The sequence below is a fragment of the Oncorhynchus masou genome, chromosome 23, assembly GCF_036934945.1.
Source record: "Oncorhynchus masou masou isolate Uvic2021 chromosome 23, UVic_Omas_1.1, whole genome shotgun sequence".
Lineage (NCBI taxonomy): Eukaryota > Metazoa > Chordata > Actinopteri > Salmoniformes > Salmonidae > Oncorhynchus > Oncorhynchus masou.
In genome coordinates, this window is record NC_088234.1 from 14248357 (window position 1) to 14269461 (window position 21105).

The 21105-nt window shown below is 43.5% G+C and overlaps 1 protein-coding gene across 3 annotated transcripts in view; it reads right to left on the reverse strand.

The window, feature by feature from the left end:
• LOC135510363 (tudor domain-containing protein 7B-like) overlaps positions 1–21105 on the reverse strand; it is a 44188-nt gene that overhangs the window by 18557 nt on the left and 4526 nt on the right. For 2 of the 3 annotated variants that reach the window (XR_010451107.1, XM_064931225.1), the window contains exons 2-4: positions 11897–12109; positions 9753–9897; positions 3076–3301 (exon numbers count right to left, since the gene is read on the reverse strand). Coding sequence is in view for 2 of the 3 variants with exons in the window: in XM_064931225.1 (XP_064787297.1) it covers positions 3076–3301; positions 9753–9897; positions 11897–12109 (584 nt within the window). In the remaining variant the exon portion in view is untranslated. Of the gene's footprint in view, positions 1–3075; positions 3302–9752; positions 9898–11896; positions 12110–19113; positions 19210–21105 lie in introns of those variants that run through there. The other variant, XM_064931226.1, reaches the window with a different exon arrangement.

The window sequence follows — 21105 nt, forward strand, 5'->3', positions numbered from 1 at the left end:
CAGGAATATTTAGACTCATGGATGCCACCCGTTAGATAAAATATGGAACGGAATAAACATTTTATTTTCGAGGTGATTTCTAGTTAAAACCTCTTGAAACTAGGGGGCACTCTTTTTATTTTTTGGAAAAATATCGTTCCCAAATTAAACGGCCTATTTCTCAGGACCAGATTCTAGAATATGCATATAATTGCTTAGGATAGAAAACACTCTGAAGTTTCCAAAACTGTAAAAAATATTGTCTGTGAGTATAACAGAACTGATATTGCAGGCGAAATCCTGAGAAAAATCCAATCAGGAAGTGACTCTTACTTTGATACCCCTGTCTTTCTATGTATCCCTATTGCCCATTGAAAGGGATATCAACCAGATTCCTTTTTCTGTGGCTTCCCTAAGGTGTCTACAGCCTTTAGATGTAGTTTCAGGCCTTTATTTTGAAGAATGAGCGTAAACGACTACATTGCGTAAGTGGCCAGCTGAGGGCTCTCAGAGTGATTCTTGCGTAAAAGACAGAGGTAGTCATTTTTCCTCTCGCTCCTACTGAAAAGCCAATTGTCCCGATTGATATATTATCGAATAGATATTTGAAAAACACCTCGAGGATTGATTATAAAAAAATGTTTGCCATGTTTCTGTCGATATTATGAACATAATTTAGAATTTTTTGGGGTGTTGTCGTGACCGCTATTTCCGGTGGATTTCTCAACATAACGTGACCAACAAAAGGAGGTATTTTGGGTATAAAAATAATCTTTATGGAACAAAAGGAACATTTGCTGTCTAACTGGGAGTCTCGTCAGTGAAAACATCTGAAGATCATCAAAGGTAAACGGTTAATTTGATTGCTTTTCTGATTTTCTTGACCAAGCTTCCTGCTGCTAGCTGGACATAATGCTATGCTCGGCTAGGTGTATCTGTGTGTTTGTGGGTGTGTGTATATCTGCGCGTGTGTCTGCGTGTATATCTGTGTGTGTGTCTGTGTATATCTTTGTGTGTGTGTGTGTGTCTGTGTGTGTGTGTGCGTGTGTACATCTGTGTGTGTGTCTGTGTATATCTTTGTGTGTGTGTGTGTCTGTGTGTGTGTTTGTGGGTGTGTGTATATCTGCGCGTGTGTCTGCGTGTATATCTGTGTGTGTGTCTGTGTATATCTTTGTGTGTGCGTGTGTGTGTGTGTGTCTGCGTGTATAGCTGTGTGTGTGTGTATATCTTTGTATGTGTGTGTGTGTGTGTGTGTGTGTCTGTGTGTCTGTGTGTGTGTTTGTGTGTGTGTGTAGATCTGCGCGTGTGTCTGCGTGTAAATCTGTGTGTGTGTCTGTGTATATCTTTGTGTGTGTGTGTGTGTGTGTATATGTGTGTGTGTGTGTGTGTGTGTGTGTGTGCGCGCGTGTGTGTGTGTGTGTGTGCGTGCTGCCTGCCTGCGTGTCTCTTTGCATTTGATTTGAGGCATCAGATGAAAGTGACTGTCCTACTACAGACATGCTGATTTATTAGGCTGCTAATCTGTAGCAGAATAGGAGAGGGATTAGTCTGCCTTGTCCCTATGGTTTCAGTCATGCCACCCAGGTCTCTGCTGTGGTCCATTGTCTGGTGAGAGTGTCACTGATACACAAAACAGAAGATTGAGTCGGTTGAGGTCAATTGTTTTCCTTAGCTAGCTGCCAGGGCCCAGATTGTGATGGAAAAAACAGGATAGGGGGAGGGAGACAGAAGGGGTAAGAGAGAGATAAAGAGAGGCTGCTGCAGCTCTGGTGCTACTCCTGAATAAGCACAGAGGGAGGAAAGGGAGCGAGCGGGAGGGAGAGAGGAGAGGGATGGCTGGCACCACCAATCCAACCAGTGGGTTCCAGCGCCTTTGATTCACGGTGCTATTCTCATTCAAGTCATTAACTAAGGAAGAGACCGAAGAGGACAGACCGAAGAGGACAGACCGAAGAGGAAAGAGGACCGGAGAGGACAGAGGACCGGAGAGGACAGAGGACCGGAGAGGACAGAGGACCGGAGAGGACAGAGGACCGGAGAGGACAGAGGACCGGAGAGGACAGAGTAAAGAAAGAGAGAAAGAAACACAGAATGGAGAGTGACTGACTGACAGAGAAAAAATCCTTGTCTTCATTATTTTCATCCTTTCATTTCCTGATTCTGATTCCTAGTAGTTCCTGATTCGGATTCCTAGTAGTTCCTGATTCTGATTCCTAGTAGTTCCTGATTCTGATTCCTAGTAGTTCCTGATTCTGATTCCTAGTAGTTCCTGATTCTGATTCCTAGTAGTTCCTGATTCTGATTCCTAGTAGTTCCTGATTCTGATTCCTAGTAGTTCCTGATTCTGATTCCTAGTAGTTCCTGATTCTGATTCCTAGTAGTTCCTGATTCTGATTCCTAGTAGTTCCTGATTCTGATTCCTAGTAGTTCCTGATTCTGATTCCTAGTAGTTCCTGATTCTGATTCCTAGTAGTTCCTGATTCTGATTCCTAGTAGTTCCTGATTCTGATTCCTAGTAGTTCCTGATTCTGATTCCTAGTTTGTTTTAGAGTGCATGGAACAGAATCCTCCCCTCACAGCAAAGGCAATGCTTGCAACTCAAAGTGATATTTCCATAAAGCTGAAATCTTTCATGGTGAAACAGCCACATCCATTTGCGTTATTACAACAACAAAGAAGATACTGAAAACAAACCATTTTTCCCCCTTTGACATCATCTCACGCACGGCAGACGAGCACAATACATACTCAAATGTTTTTCACTAATCTGCACAACGCTCCTCTTCTCCGCAACAGAAACAATAACAACCGTGGTGGAACGGCCAGTGGCAATATTTCCCCCGACTCCAGATTCCACCTTTTACCAGAGTAAGAAACTCTTAACTATTTAATTTCTAGAGAGTTGTTTTCTACAAGGACAGAATTTCAAACAGCCCCAGCAAATGATTGCTATTCACAGTATTAGGTCAGCAGGGTCAGAGAATGTCAGTCTGTCCGGCTTTTTGACAAGTTCTTCCTCCACTCCTTTCAGTCATAAGGGAATGATTAGTGCAGTCTAGCCAGTCTAGTTTATGGTTTCCACTAATCGCCACTCACCTCTCAGAGGGCACATAGGACTTCCTGGTAGCAGGGGTGTTCTGATTGATTGGTTTGTTCTGGTTGGAGCTCTGATTGCTCTTTCCCTCTGATTGGGTGTCCCTCATGTCCCTTCCCTGTCTGAAGTCTCCATGCTGGACTTCCAATCCTCGGCCGCCCCCACCTCCTCCTCGCCCCACACCGCGACCCCTGTGGTCTGGCTGTCTCAGAGAGGTTCTGGGCTTGGCTGGGGAGGAGACAAAAGAGGGTAGTGGCAGGATGATAAGAAATACACAGCTGTATACACAAATAGAAACATGTACAGAACTAACACACACAAATAGGCAAAGCATTCCACGTCGTGCCATGTCACACTCAGAAACTCACGCCCTTCACATCCATCATCTGCAAAAGGTCCGTTGGCAAGGGGAGAAAATAGCACAGTTAGACAAGGCACTGACATCCTGTGCTTTAGTCAATAAGAAAAAAACGTCACTATAACTGCCAGTGTAGATTACGTCATCATCATGCTTTCCGTTGCTGCTCAGTTTTGAGATGACATATCTTCCAGTCCAATCTAGTAAAGACATCGATCATTCCGAAAAGCCAGGCCGACAAGTCATCATCGCCAGTGGGATCAAATGGATGACAACATAGCTTTTTAATATGCTCGATCGTCAAATTATCATACTCTTTTTTTCCGAAGCCTTGATTGGAGGTCAGATATTCTAGAATCTCTCTGCAGCACTTAACATTGTACACTACATGACCAAAAGTATGTGGACACCTGCTTGTCAAAAATCTCATTCCAAAATCATGGGCATTAATATGGAGTTGGTATGAGGTCAGGGCTCTGTGCAGGCCAGTCAAGTCCTTGCACACCAATCTCGACAAACCGTTTCTGTATGGACCTCGCTTTGCGTACGGGGGCATTGTCATGCTGAAACAGGAAAGGGCCTTCCCAAACTTTTGCCACAAAGTTGGAAGCACAGAATCATTGAGAATGTCATTGTATGATGTAGTGTTAAGATTGCCCTACACTGGAACTAAGGGGCCTAGCCCGAACCATGAAAAACAGCCCCAGGCCATTATTCCTCCTCCACCAAACTTTACAGTTGGCACTATGCATTTGGGCAGATAGAGTTCTCCTGGCATCCGTCAAACCTAGATTTTTCTGTCGGACTGCCAGATGGTGAGCGTGAGTCATCACTCCAGAGAACGCGTTTCCACTGCTCCAGAGTCCAATGGCGGCGAGCTTTACACCACTCCAGCCAACACTTGGCATTGCACATAGTGATTTTAGGATTGTGTGTGGCTGCTTGTGTGTGGCTGCTTGGCCATGGAAACCCATTTCATGAATCTCCCGACGAACAGTTATTGTGCTGACATTGCTTCCCGAGGCAGATTGGAACTCAGTATTGAGTGTTGTAACCGAGGACAGATGATTTTAATGCGCTACATGCTTCAGCACTCGGCGGTTCCATTCTGTGAGCTTGTGTGGCCTACCACTTGTGGCTGAGCCGTTGTTGCTCCAAGACTTTTCGAGATTGCATGGCTGTGTGCTTGATGTTATACACCTGTCAGCAAGGGGTGTGGCTGAAATAGCCAAATCCACTCATTTGAAAGAGTGTCCACATACTTTTGTATATACAGTGTACCTGTAGCATGACGTACCATGGTACCCATAATGCTCTATACCTGTATCCGGTTCATTAACCTAGTTCCGACATGACACCACGCTATCCAATCCAGTGCAAGACTAATATTACATCATCCGCCTTACATTACATCATCAACCCACATCAGATTCTGACGTTACATCATCCATGTCAGCCAATCCCAGCTGTCATGACGTCACACACCACATCACTCCACACTACTCAACTCCACACCAACCCACTACATACTACTCCACATCACTCAACACTAATCAACTCCACACTATACCACACCAATCCACACTACTCAACTCCACACCAACCCACTCCATACTACTCCACATCACTCAACACTAATCAACTCCACACTATACCACACCAATCCACACTACTCAACTCCACACCAACCCACTCCATACTACTCCACATCACTCAACACTAATCAACCCCACACTATACCACACCAATCCACACTACTCAACTCCACACCAACCCACTCCATACTACTCCACATCACTCAACACTAATCAACTCCACACTATACCACACCAATCCACACTACTCAACTCCACACCAACCCACTCCATACTACTCCACATCACTCAACACTAATCAACTCCACACTATACCACACCATTCCATACTACTCCATACTACTCCAAACCACAACACAACACACCACTCAACACCATTCCACACCACACCACTCAATTCCACACCGCACTACTCCACACCTACTCCACACGACACACCACACTACTCCACACGACACTACTCCATACCACTCCACACTACTCCACACCACACTACTCAATTCCACACCGCACTACTCCACACGACACACCACACTACTCACCACACTACTCCAGACCCCACTACTCCACACCATACTACCTCACACCCACTATTCTACTCCACTCCCCACACTACACTACACAATTCTACCCCACAACACATTACTCCACACAACTCTACACACCACACTCCACTACCTCACACCACACTATTCTATCCCACACCACCCCACACTCTTCTATTCCACACCACCTCACAATACACTATTCCACACCACCTCACAATACACAACTCCACCTCACAATACACTACTCCACACCACCTCACAATACACTACTCCACCTCACAATACACTACTCCACCTCACAATACACTACTCCACACCACCTCACAATACACTACTCCACACCACCTCACAATACACTACTCCACACCACCTCACAATACACTACTCCACACAACCTCACAATACACTACTCCACACCACCTCACAATATACTACTCCACCTCACAATACACTACTCCACACCACCTCACAATACACTACTCCACCACACCTCTAAGCCTGGTGGTCTCATCCTCCCTTCCACACCTCTGCAGAACCTAATACTCATGAATGTGGCAGTCTGCCTCACAACGCAACTCTGAACTGTCTGACATGTTACATCATCCATGTCAGCCCATCCCAGCTGTCATGATGTCACACTCCACACCACACTACTCCACATCACTAAGCCTAACTGTCTCCTCCTCCCTCCCTTCCACACCTCTGCAGAACCTAATACTCACCAAGTCCTCCACCGCAGCCAGGTAGCCTCCTTATTCCACTGCTTGTACAGATACTTTAGCTGCAGCTAATTACCGAATGTGGCAGTCTGTCTCACAACTCAACTCAGTTACAGTGTCTAGTGACGCGCCATCTGAGGTTAGGCGGGACAACACTGGAGGTGGCGAGACAGAGGCAGATACAGCAGAAGTAGCATCCCAGAGTTTCCTGGTTTTAGATTTCAGAAAGGCACAGTATTTCTAGCTGTAATCAGCCTCCATTCAGGAGATATGAAGGGAGAGAGGGAGGAAGAGAGAGAGAGAGAGGGAGGAAGAGAGAGAGAGAATTAAAGAGAAAGAGAGAGGGAGGAAGAGAGAGAGAGAGGGAGGAAGAGAGGGAGGGAGGGAGGGAGGGAGGGAGGGAGGGAGGGAGGGAGGGAGGGAGGGAGGGAGGGAGGGAGGGAGGGAGGGAGAGAAATAAAGAGAGATAGAAATAAAGAGAGAGAGAGAGGGAGGAAGAGAGAGAAATAAAGAGAGAGAGGGAGGAAGAGAGAGAGAGGGAGGAAGAGAGAGAGAGAGAGGGAGGAAGAGAGAGAAAGAGGGAGGAAGAGAGAGAAAGATGGAGGAAGAGAGAAAGAGGGAGGAAGAGAGAGATAGAGGGAGGAAGAGAGAGAAATAAAGAGAGAGAGAGAGGGAGGAAGACAGAGAAATAAAGAGAGATAAATAAAGAGAGAGAGAGAGGGAGGAAGACAGAGAAATAAAGAGAGAGAGAGACAGACCGACAGAGAGAGGAGGCAGGAAGAGACAGAGGCTGCTGTATTGGCATGCGAATCAGCACCTTACCTCTTGCTTCCAAATGCTCTGTTCACAGCTGCGATTAGTTTCTTTGCTCTCTTTCTCTGCCTCCCTCCCTCTCCCCCTCCCTCTCTCTTCCCCCATCTCTCTCTCCCCCCTCTCTCTGCTTCCTCTCTCCCCCTCTCTATTTCATCTCTCTCTCCCTGCCAATTTACCCCTCTCTGCTTCATCTCTCCCTCCCTCCCCCACCCCCTCTCTCTTCCTTCATCTCTCTCTCTGCGTCCTCTCTCTCCCTCTGTCCTCTCTCTCCCTCCACCCTCTCTCTGCTTCCTCTCTCCCGCTCTACTTCATCTCTCTCCCTGCCCATCTCCCTCTCACTGCCTCATCTCCCTTTTCCTCCCCAATCTATCTCTCTGCCTCCCTCCATCCCCTTCTTATTCTCTCTCCCCCTCCCTACCTTCCCCTCTCTACTTCACCCCCTCTACTTCACCCCCCTCTTACCCTCTCCACAACACTGAAAGAATGTACAGAACACTGAAAGAATGTACAGAACACTGAAAGAATGTACAGATAACTGAAAGAATGTATTGAACACTGAAAGAATGTATTGAACACTGAAAGAATGTATTGAACACGGAAAAAATGCACTGAATACTGACAACTTAATCGGGAAATAGTCAAGCTACCTTTCCATGTCATTAACTTTCAACCTGTCAGCATACTGTAAATCAAGTACATACTGTACATTGTCCTACATCACTGTCCCACTGGGCAGAGACATGAATTCAACATTTAATCAACGTTGGTTCCACGTGGAAACAAAGTTGATTCAACCAGCGTGTGCCCAGTGCGGTCCCATTCCAAACGTATGTAGGTAATTGAGTTCAGATTTATTCTACAATCAAGCTCAAGTGTCTGTGTAATTTGATAAAAGTTAATTGCATCTTCACCAGTTTCATTCCAAAAGGGGGCATTCAATGGAATCAGTATGAGGTGAAATCTCAGTTTCAAAAGGCTTGGATCTCTGCTAATACAATAGCAGGTGTATACAGAGACAGTCACACAAGGCTGCCCTGCTCAGATAAGACCCAATATGCCTTTCTATACTGTAGGTTTGGTGGCTATGGAAAAGGCAGAGGCTACGGATCCCCGTAGGTAACCACCCTGTTCCACCGCATCCTGCATCACGTTCTGCACGTTTCTTTACCTCTATTTTACACTCACATTTTTGTGGTTTCCTTCCCATCACATTTATCCCAGTCAATAGTGAATGATAAGTCCATGTAGCATCTGCATAGTAACCATTTGACCTCAATCAGTTTCATGGGGATATGCATTTAGAGCTTCTTGAGTTATATAGCGTTGCGTCGAGGTAGCCTACAGCGTTGCGTCGAGGTAGCCTACAGCGTTGGGTCGAGGTAGCCTACAGCGTTGCGTCGAGGTAGCCTACAGCGTTGGGTCGAGGTAGCCTACAGCGTTGGGTCGAGGTAGCCTACAGCGTTGCGTCGAGGTAGCCTACAGCGTTGGGTCGAGGTATCCTACAGCGTTGGGTCGAGGTAGCCTACAGCGTTGTGTCGAGGTAGCCTACAGCGTTGCGTCGAGGTAGCCTACAGCGTTGCGCCGAGGTAGCCTACAGCGTTGCGTCGAGGTAGCCTACAGCGTTGCGTCGAGGTAGCCTACAGCGTTGCGTCGAGGTAGCCTACAGCGTTGGGTCGAGGTAGCCTACAGAGTTGGGCCGAGGTAGCCTACAGAGTTGGGTTGAGGTAGCCTACAGCGTTGCGTCGAGGTAGCCTACAGCGTTGGGTCGAGGTAGCCTACAGCGTTGCGTCGAGGTAGCCTACAGCGTTGGGTCGAGGTAGCCTACAGAGTTGGGCCGAGGTAGCCTACAGAGTTGGGTTGAGGTAGCCTACAGCGTTGCGTCGAGGTAGCCTACAGCGTTGGGTCGAGGTAGCCTACAGCGTTGGGTCGAGGTAGCCTACAGCGTTGCGTCGAGGTAGCCTACAGCGTTGCGCCGAGGTAGCCTACAGCGTTGCGCCGAGGTAGCCTACAGCGTTGGGTCGAGGTAGCCTACAGCGTTGGGTCGAGGTAGCCTACAGCGTTGTGTCGAGGTAGCCTACAGCTTTGCGCCGAGGTAGCTTACAGCGTTGGGTCGAGGTAGCCTACAGCGTTGCGTCGAGGTAGCCTACAGCGTTGGGTCGAGGTAGCCTACAGCGTTGGGTCGAGGTAGCCTACAAGGTTGTTTTGAATGATGTACAGAGAGCAAATTAAAGTAGATGGTGTTAACAAACTGCAGCATAGCCTACCTGTGTTGATTTTAATCAAAGCACATATTTTGCTTAGTGACGTGAACTGTTGAGTTTTGGCCACGCACAATCATCCTAAATTCTCATAAGAAATGAGGTGGTGTTTTTTGTCTTCCAGTAATGTTACACTGCTATTGTATTTGGTTATGTTATTTAGAATAGTATCATGATGTGAGCTTGCAGACATTGATTCAGCTTTGTTCTCTACAAGTAGAGAAACCCGCACATGCGCAGAAGCGTCGGGACCTTTAGCTGTGGGGAAGAGGGGTCGAGAAAAGTCGGCTCGGAAGCCACTCCATATAAAATAAAATAAATAAATAAAAATAATATGGATTAGGCAGTCAGACAAAGACCTCCCCCCACACAGACACACACACCCTACCATTGAGGATGAGAGGGGCGGCCGGTTTGACCCTCATCTGACAGTTAACCATTTGGGGTCGTCCAGTCTTCTTGGAGGTACGCTGTCGAGCCACCAGTTTGGCAACGTGGGCTGTCTCGCTGGAGACTGAGGCGAAACACACCATCTGGAGAGGATCGAGAGGAGACACACACCACAGGGCACACACCCACGTAGACGGGCACACACACACCACAGGGCACACACACACCACAGGGCACACTCATTATCTCACACCAGCAGGATAATCATCGTTCAGCATCATTGCTTTAATTACTTTGGCGTCTCATAGAGACATCTTTTGATACACTCCAGTGGCTGGCTAAAGATAATGAAAGCATGTGTTCAGTAAATGAATTGTGGGGACTAATAGTAAACAAACAAACATTTGACCAACTGGGGACATTTTGTTAGTCCTGACGAGGTCAAATGCTATATTTCTAGGGAGTTCATGGTTAAGGTTAGAATTAGTGTTAGAATTACATTTTGAGTTAGGGTCAGAAGCTAGGGTTAGTTTTATGGTTAGACGCTAGGGTTAGTTGCAGGGTTAGGTTAGGATAAGAGTAGGGGTTAGGTTTAGGTTTAAGTTTAGGGAAAATAATATTTTGAATGGGACAGAATTCTGAGTCCCCACAAGGTTAGCTGTACAAGACTGTGTGTGTACGTGTTTGTGTGTCTGAGTGTTGGTGTGTGTGTGTGTGTATACAGTGGGGAGAACAAGTATTTGATACACTGCCGATTTTGCAGGTTTTCCTACTTACAAAGCATGTAGAGGTCTGTAATTTGTATCATAGGTACACTTCAACTGTGAGAATCTAAAACAAAAATCCAGAAAATCACATTGTATGATTTTTAAGTAATTAATTTGCATTTTATTGCATGACATAAGTATTTGATCACCTACCAACCAGAGCTGGGACCACAGTCTCAAAGCACCATTAGTAACACACTACGCCGTCATGGATTAAAATCCTGCAGCGCACGCAAGGTCCCCCTGCTCAAGCCAGCACATGTCCAGGCCCGTCTGAAGTTTGCCAAAGACCATCTGGATGATCCAGAGGAGGAATGGGAGAAGGTAATGTGGTCTGATGAGACAAAAATAGATATTTTTGGTCTAAACTCCACTCGCCGTGTTTGGAGGAAGAAGAAGGATGAGTACAACCCCAAGAACACCAACACAACCGTGAAGCATGGAGGTGGAAACATCATTCATTGGGGATGCTTTTCTGCAAAGGGGGCAGGACGACTGCACCGTATTTAGGGGAGGATGGATGGGGCCATGTATCGCGAGATCTTGGCCAACAACCTGGCCAACAACCTCCTTCCCTCAGTAAGAGCATTGAAGATGGGTCGAGGCTAGGTCATGGATAGGTCATCACACAGCCAGGGCAACTCCGTAAGAAGCATCTCCAGGTCCTGGAGTGGCCTAGCCAGTCTTCAGACCTGAACCCAATAGAACATCTTTGGAGGGAGCTGAAAGTCCGTAATGCCCAGCGACAGCCCCGAAACCTGAAGGATCTGGAGAAGGTCTGTATGGAGGAGTGGGCCAAAATCCCTGCTGCAGTGTGTGCAAACATGGTCAAGAACTACAGGAAACGTATGATCTCTGTAATTGCAAACAAAGGTTTCTGTACCAAATATTAAGTTCTGCTTTTCTGATGTATCAAATACTTATGTAATGCAATAGAATGCTAATTAATTACTTCAAAATCATACAATGTGAATTTCTGGATTTTTGTTTTAGATTCCGTCTCTCACAGTTGAAGTGTACCTATGATAAAAATGACAGATCTCTACATGCTTCGTAAGTAGGAAAACCTGCAAAATCGTCAGTGTATCAAGTACTTGTTCTCCCCACTGTATATGTGTGTGTTGCTGTGCAAGTGTTGTGTTGTGTGTTGTGTGTCCATCTGTCCATCCGTCTATGTGTTTGTGTGTTTTCTCCTCATGCTGTTTGTCTCCCGGTCCATCCACCCACCCGTCCACCCATCTATCTGTCCACCCACCCATCCACCCATCCGTCCATCCATCCACCCACCCACCCACCCATCCATCTATCGTCCACCCACCCATCCATCTATCCATCCATGAGTTTGTATGTGTATGTGTGTACACTCTCTCCTCACCTCCCCAGTGTGGTTGCGCTCCATGTGAACTACACTGGGAATGCTGTGCAGCAGGGTGTCCAGACTGGCATGACCCATCTGTTTATGAGGGATCTGTTCACCAGTCAGAGCTTTGTATTCAGACTGGAGGCGAGACAAAGACACCCCGGGCCCGCTCTTATTGGCCGCCAGCACCGCCCGTAACATCCTCTTCATCAGCTCCACGTCTGTCATCTATATGGACATAAAACCAGGAAGTAGAAATTCTGTTTTATGTCTGTTTTATATCATAGTTTGATCTATTGACCTATTCAAATAAAAGGGTGACTTACATAACTATTATTATTTTATTTGACCAGGTTGTCCTGATAAAGGTGAGGTCAAAATACCTATTTTTCAAGGGAACCCTGGCCAAAATGCCTGGTCTCATAGACTAGACGTAACATAGTAAACGTAAATCCGGGACACCTGGCCAGGAGGGCAGAGAACTGGCACTGTCGTAGCACTTTACATTATAGCACCGAAAGTGGGACCAACATGGTAATAGCATGGTAGCAAGTTATAGGCCAATGAAAAAAAAGTATGTTACTGTGCTTGTTCTGTAATTAATGGATACTACTTCCCCTGTCTTTGGGCACAATACAGGTTTGTTGTGTAAAAAAGGTACTGGTACAAGGCACAGCCCTTTGAGGACATTATCAAATATACTTTGAACAGGGGTGCCTTTTCAGTCAGGCTTCCTATCATTGATCTAAGAACAGATTGGGGGCAGGATCTGGTGTAAGGGGCTCTCCTCGCCTGGGTGCCATTCTATTTCTGGTATCTTGCCAACTCCTTATGAAACTATGAGTGACATGGATTTGGCAAGGTTTTAGAAACAGACTGGCACCCAGACTAGGGACCTCCAGTTTAGATCAGTGAAGATCTACCTCAATATTAATCTCACCAGAAAGATTTAACCAACGACACTGACAAAACGTTAAAATGGTGTTGATGTCACAACAATCTTAAAAATGATCGTTACAATCATAAAACAAAAATCACTGGATTTCAAAGATTGTAAATATGGAAGGCAGGTTTAATTGGAGGGCTTTCAGAATACTTACTGCAGTCAACATGTTTACTGTGTCTCATGATGAGCAGATTACATGTCACTCTCATAGAGTTATTTTTGTATTTTATTTTTATTTTCATTTTAAATTGAACCTTTATTTAACTAGCCAAGTCAGGTAGCCTAGTGGCTAGAATATTAGACTTTTAACCGCAAGGTTGCAAGATCTAATCCCCGAGTTGACGAGATAAACATCTGTCATTCTGCCCCTGAACAAGGCAGTTAACCCACTGTTCCTCGGCCGTCATTGAAAAAAATAATGAGTTCTTAACTGACTTGACTAGTTAAATAAGGGTAAAATAAATAAAAACTAGGCAAATTATATCAGCACAATGCCCTGATTTGGAATTTGCATGCAGGATTTTTTCTGCGTTCATTTAATTTATTCTATTTCATATCAACTACAGAGAGTCCTCGAATTTGCCCCAAAGGCATGCCCTCAACTGTCTCCGGGTAACTTTTTATTTTTTACACATAGGCCTAACACTCTCTCAACTTCTTATAAAAAACTGTAAGCCTAGTAAATAAACAGGACAAAGTAAAAAAAAGTAGTCTAAAAACGAAATAAAAGTAAGATGAAATATGTCAACATGATAGATTGTTTATTTTAGGTCTGTGAACTCTCTCTCCACAGGAATTCCTCTCCATAGACAATAGAGAACAAGTGGGGACGTAATATGTCAACGGAGCATTGGCAGAGATATTTAAATTGACATTAAAACATGTTCTCTGATAATGGCCTTGGCAGATCATCCCACAGGAAGCTTAGGAGCTCTATACTAAAACATGAGTTTGTAAAGATGGAGATAAACTATTTAATTACACACTTCTGGAACAAAGCTATAAATGATAATTCATACAATAACAACTGGGAGCTTTTTAATTGTGAGGTTGGAAAATATGTTAGTATTCTTGCCAAGATGAGGAGAGTTGAAGAAATTGTAATTACAAAGATCACCTCTCTTGTTCATAAGCCTATTGAAAGTCTCTCAGAGGATAACAAATTTGTTCTGTTTGAGCTACAACACAAGTTGGATGATATGTATAAACTGAAAGCAGAGGGAGCCTTTGTCAGATCTAACACCCTGCATACCACTGCTGGCTTGCTTCTGAAGCTAAGCAGGGTTGGTCTTGGTCCGTTCCTGGATGGGAGACCAAATGTTGCTGGAAGTGGTGTTGGAGGGCCAATTCCCCAGGGCAGTGATTGGGGACACTGCCCTGTGTAGGGTGCCGTCTTTCGGATGGGATGTTAAACGGGTGTCCTGACTCTCTGAGGTCATTAAAGATCCCATGGCACTTATCGTAAGAGTAGTGGTGTTAACCCCGGTGTCCTGGCTAAATTCCCAATCTGGCCCTCAAACCATCACGGTCACCTAATAATCCCCAGTTTACAATTGGCTCAACCCTCCAACCGTAAGGCTCCCCAGAGGGTAGTGAGGTCTGCACAACGTATCACCGGGGGCAAACTACCTGCCCTCCAGGACACCTACACCACCCGATGTTACAGGAAGGCCATAAAGATCATCAAGGACAACACCCACATTTACACATTTACCCGAGCCACTGCCTGTTCAACCCCCTATCATCCAGAAGGCGAGGTCAGTACAGGTGCATCAAAGCTGGGACCGAGAGACTGAAAAACAGCTTCTAACTCAAGGCCATCAGACTGTTAAACAGCAACCACTAACATTGAGTGGCTGATGCCAACAGACTGACTCAACTCCAGCCACTTCAATAATGGGAATTGATGGGAAAGGATGTAAAATATATCACTAGCCACTTTAAACAATGCTACCTAATATAATGTTTACATACCCTACATTATTCATCTCATATGTATACATATATACTGTACTCTATCATCTACTGCATCCTTATGTAATACATGCATCACTAGCCACTTTAACTATGCCACTTTGTTTACATACTCATCTCATATGTATATACTGTACTCGATACCATCTACTGTATCTTGCCTATGCGGCTCTGCACCATCACTCATTCATATCTTTATGTACATATTCTTTATCCCCTTACACTGTTGTATAAGAAATTAGTTTTGGAATTGCTAGTTAGATTACTTGTTGGTTATTACTGCATTGTCGGAACTGGAAGCACAAGCATTTCGCTACACTCGCATTAACATCTGCTAACCATGTGTATTTAACAAATAAAATTTGATTTGATTTCATCCCCCTCCTCTCCCCTGTAACTATTCCCCAGGTTGTTGCTGCAAATGAGAACGTGTTCTCAGTCAACTTACCTGGTAAAATAACAAATAAATAAAATCCAGGAAGAAGTGGTGAGAGGAGGGTGAACAAAATGAATCTTATTTTCTCAGGTAAGAAGAACACCACTAAATACAATACAATTCAACAAATACATATTAATGCTCTCATCACAGATGGTGCCAAATTAATCTCTATCTTTAGTTGCAACTTCTACAGGATTTTATATAGTTATAAGTATTGTGAGGTGTCCTCAACTCAGTTTTTTTGACTCTCTGGGGGACGTGAAATCAATTTGGGAGGCTGAGAGGGAACACTGTGATGACCCTATTATAGTTGAAGAGATCATTTATTCTATTGAACACCTTAACAATAATAAGTCTCTTGGGACTGATGGTATATCTGCTGAGTTTTACTAAACTTTTTCTCAACAGTTGGCCACATTTCTATTGGAGGTATTTTCTGAAAGCATTGCAAATAATGCTCTCCCTCCCAGTTTGACTCAAGGTCTGATTACATTAATATCTATGTCCAAGAAAGACTTGCTTCTCCTCAATAATTGGCATCCAATCTGTCCTCTCAATAACAGCTACAAAATATTAGCATCTATATTTGCAAAAAAAATGAAGGCAGTATAGGACTCAATAATAGAAGGGACTCAATCTGGCTTCATGAGGAATAGACATGTATCTCATAATTTCCAACTTCTGCTAAACCTTATTGACTATTCTGATCTAATCTTCCAAGATAGTTTGATTGTCTTCTTAGACTTTTATGAGTCCTTCAATACAGTGGAACATAAGTTTCTATTTCGCTCCCTTGAGAAATTTGGTTTTGGGGAATTATTTTGTTGTACTATTGAAACTCTTTATAATGAATGGGAACAGTTCCATTAAATTAAAGCACGGCACTTCTCCTAGATTTGATTTGAAAAGATGAATTAGGCAAGGTTGCCCAATTTCACCTAACCTCTTCCTGCGTCCAACCCGACTTCTTAAATGTTCTGTTAAATCCAGCAATATAAAAGGGATCTCTATTGCTGACAGAGATATTATCATCATCAGTCAGCTTGCAGATGACACCACTCTCTTTTTGAAAGGTGCTGATCAGATTCCTAGAGTAGTCGATGTGATAAATATTTTTCCCAAATCATCTGGTCTTTGCCTACACCTTAATAAGTGTAAATTGTATGCCGTCAAAGACTGTGTGATACCCTCTATATGCAATATTCCAGTCAAGGAAAAGGTAACATACCTTGGGATTACCATATGTAAGGGTCAACAGGAAAGATAAGATGCTCATTAAATTTCATACCTATTCTCGAAAAAACGAAAAGAAGTTGAACCATTGGTTGCAGAGGGATTTATCCTTGAAAGGTTGAGTATTGCTTTCTAAAGCTGAAGGTATCTTCAGACTTAGTTATGCATCCCAGTCCCTGCATCTTGACAACAAAATAGGTAAAGCAGTTGACCAGATGCTTTTCAACTTCTTCTGGAAGAACCGTACACATTATACTAGGAAATCTGTTGTTATGAACACATATGAATATGTGGTCTCAATTTATTTTTTTTGGGGGGGGGGGGATTTCCCTACTTTGAAAAATACTTAAGATAAATTGTGCTAAACATTTCAGAATCCTTCTTCAATTTGGAATTGCATCCCTCCTTATATCTTCTCCCGTTTTAGTGGCTTCAATTTTATGTTACTTTGTAGCTATAATATTGATAAGATTCCTACAAAATGACCTGCTTTTCATAGACAAGTATTCTTAGCGTGGTCGTTAATATATAAACATAATTTTCCCCACATAGGTATTTCATTTGGAACTGTACGGATATTTTGTATAAAAACAAGTCTTTATTTTTTAAGAACTGGTTTAATAATCATATCCTGCTGGAGGATTGTTACTCAGTATGAGGATTGTTTTTACCTCATTACAATATCCCTGTTACACCTAGAGAGTTCACCATAGTCTTTGATGCTATTCCATCTGGAACTCTCATGTTGTTTAGAGGTGTAACCAGACCTCACCTTCTTGACCTGTCCTCCTTAATCCAGTTGACTCTCCAATAGGGGGAAATGTGTTTCTCCTTGCTCCCTCAGAACAACAGATATATACATTGCATCCATTCCTTATGTCACAACTTACTGGAATAAATTTTTCAATATCTATTGGGGGAAAAAGGCTGGTTATTACCACACAAATACCTGCTTGTTAACAAGATCAAAGAGGTCTCTTTCAGAATGAAAGTATTACCCTGTGAATCATTACCTGGATAAAATGAAAAAATATATTAACATTAACTGTAGTTGTGTTGACCATCCAGAAACAGTTTTGCATTTATTTTGGCATTGTCTACTTATAGAATTATGAATAGCTTGCCATCATTTCTTTACAAATGTTATTATTATTGATGACTTTAGTTTTTCTATGGGAGAATATGCTGCTCGGTTTCCTTAATTAACTATAATAATGATAAAGAAAAGCAATTTTACCTCAAATCTAATTGTGCTAATGGCACAATGTAATATTCATGAATGTAAATTCACTAACAAAAAACTACTCTTCCATGTTTTCTATGAGGAATTTTAGACCATTCTACATTCTTCTAATAAGAAAGCTGTTAAAACAATCAATACGTGTTTATTTTATGGTATTTGTTGTACCCCCTAGCATATGTTATCATTGTCTGTTTGTATACCTCTTGTATGTATGCTATTAGTCATATAATGGTAATATAATGCCACAGATTGGACAGGGGAGTGTTGGCAGCTGTGTTGATTGTCTGATCCCATAACCTAGCTGTTGCATGCCTCTCCTGGGGAAACGGCTAGAGGCCTCAGGAATACTTATTTCTCCTTAATGCTCATCGTCTGTGCAACATGAGACAGCGGATGGATTATAATGTTGTAATGAAACAGCAGGGAGCATGTCTCGAACCCGAGGTCCGGCGCGTTGTCGACTGTGCCGCAAAAGCATGCTCGTGCGGCAGGGTCGATTTCCGCGCTTATAAACCCAGGGTCGTTACAATATTATCACTTACAATGTATGACATATCCTTCACATTTAGTGGTGCTATCCCACTTGGCAGCGAAATCAACTATTTGGGCGATGAACGGGTGTACGCCGCAATAGTGTTGCAAATATAGAGTGGGCTAGGGTTTCGATTCTTTATGTTGGACATACTATGGTTACACATTATGGCTACCATACTATAATTTCTGCAGGCATCAATATTGCCGCATCAGCACGGCCGAACGAGAAGCTGTCAGCGATTTATAGAAATCACTTTTTACCCGTACAAAACTTTTTTTCTACAAATTCAAATCGATTTCTACGTGTGAGAACTTTTTTTCTATGATCAGGTGACCGAAGCGCTTCCAAACATGGAGTTGTAGGTTTGGCATATCTGTCATGTTTGCGCATATCTCTCCTATGTGCAAATCTTTATGGCAGTCATTTTACTTAAGGCCCTTGGAAATGACCTGCATATCTGCAGTTATAAAAACATTCTAATGCAATATATCGATTTACAAATACAAATCAAAAGGTGTTTGTTTGTGGAATGTGATTTACATTTGTGGAAAGTGATTTAAATTTGTGGATAGTGATTTACATTTGTGGATTGGTACTTATTTGTACAGATCATGATACACGAGTACAAAATGCATGCTGTGTTCACAATACATTTGATATTGATCCCATACAAGTGTCATGTCAAGCGACTTTATGTCGCTCTATCGAGCTCCGTACTCTTGCCACTTCATGGGACTCTCGGAGGGCTTTTAATTAAGCTTTCACCAAATAGTATCAAAACGAAAACGTACTATCACATTAACTATTTAATCTCAATAATATGATAATTAATTCAAGTAATGCCAGGCAATATAACCCTTACCTTGCTGGGAAGGAACAGAGACGAGAGTGACACGGACGACTTGCTGCTCGTCACACTCCCCGATTGTCGGTCTGTCGCCCTTGCGGTCTTGAGCTGTCCCAGCTCACCCAAAGCTACGCTCTCACCAAGCGCCTCCCAGCAGGCCCAGTTAGTGGATTACAGTAGCCTACCTCGTCTGTGATGTGATTGGCCATCTCCGCACAGCCCCACGCAAATGCCATCATAGCGCAGGCGCACACAGGTAACTGTTGTCCAAACTACAATGATTTATTATAAGTGACACTTATTCTGTGTACAGGTCTATTTACTTTTCTTCATCGGGTATGCTATCGTCTTAGAGTGAGAAAAAACAGTAGGCAAAACATTATTCACTGCGTGCCACAAAGTAAGCTGCTTATCTCAGTCTCTGTTTCTAGTTCTTAGAGAGCTGAGAGCTCAACGTTTTGCATATGCGGTGGAATGCTTCAGATGGTACTTCAGATGGAAGGTTGGTTACACTGTTGCATAAAGTGAAGTTGTACTACAGCTGAGCTACAGACACCCAGTCAGTCTCTTTTTCTCCCCCTCACATTTCTCACATAGATCTGGGCTGTTGCCTTTCCTCCTTCTTGACTACAGTCTCCCCAACCAGATGGTTATATAATTGTTGGACTGAAAGGCATGTTAAAATCATTATGCTATGTGGGTTTTAGGATGGGATAAGTACACCTTTTTATTTTATGATTTTAGTCTTATCCTGAGGTTGAAACTCTAAACATAAGCTACCTACAAAAAGTATTTTGTCAGCCCTTTACAAAGTATTTATTTTTGTATTTTAATTTGATGTATTTATCAGGGATCCCCATTAGCTGCCAAGTATTAGGGTTAGGTCAAGGCAGCAGCTACTATTCCTGGGGACCAAACACATTAAGGCGCTTACATCACACATAAAACAAAAGATAAAAACAGTACATCATATAACATTAATACACCACTACATATCAAAATGTATAATACCACCATACAACAATGTTACAATGTGTGTGTGTTACAATGTGTGTAGAGTGTGTTTGCTAGCGTGTGTGCGTGTGTGTCTGTTTCTCTTCACAGTCCCCACTGTTCCATAAGGTGTATTTTTATTTGTGCAGGCTATCTCTAACATTCATAGTTCTCTTTTCATCATAGAGAGCCTTTAACAGCCAACAATCTAAGATAGCTTACCAAGCCATTGAATAAAAGGCTCTGAATATCTTTTCCATCTGAGTAATCTATGTTGACTACCACAACTATGCTTCAAGGCAAGCAACACTGAACCATGCATGAGAGCACAAGCTGTTCTGGACGACTGTGTGATCTCGCTCTCCGTACCCGATATGAGTCAGACCTTTAAACAAGTTAACATTCACAAGGCCACAGAGCCAGACAGATTACCAGCACGTGTACTCAGAGCATGCGCTGACCAGCTGGCAAGTGTCTTCGCTGACATTTTCAACCTCTCCCTGACCCCGTCTGCATTACCTACATGTTTCAAGCAGACCACCATAGTCCCTGTGCCCAAGAATGCCAAGGTAAGTAAGCAGCCTTTCACAAGCCTTAACGTGTGCGAGCCGGAACGGCTCATAGGAGCAGGAGCCTATCTCCTGTTTCTGTAGCGTGAGGCAGCTTGACGTATAAGTAAACCCCCTGAACAGGACACCAAGGTAACCTGTCTAAATGACTATCGCCCCATAGCACTCACATACAGTGCCTTGCGAAAGTATTTGGCCCCCTTGAACTTTGCAACCTTTTGCCACATTTCAGGCTTCAAACATAAAGATATAAAACTGTATTTTTTTATGAAGAATCAACAACAAGTGGGACACAATCACGAAGTGGAACAACATTTATTGGATATTTCAAACTTTTTTAACAAATCAAAAACTGAAAAATTGGGCGTGCAAAATTATTCAGCCCCTTTACTTTCAGTGCAGCAAACTCTCTCCAGAAGTTCAGTGAGGATCTCTGAATGATCCA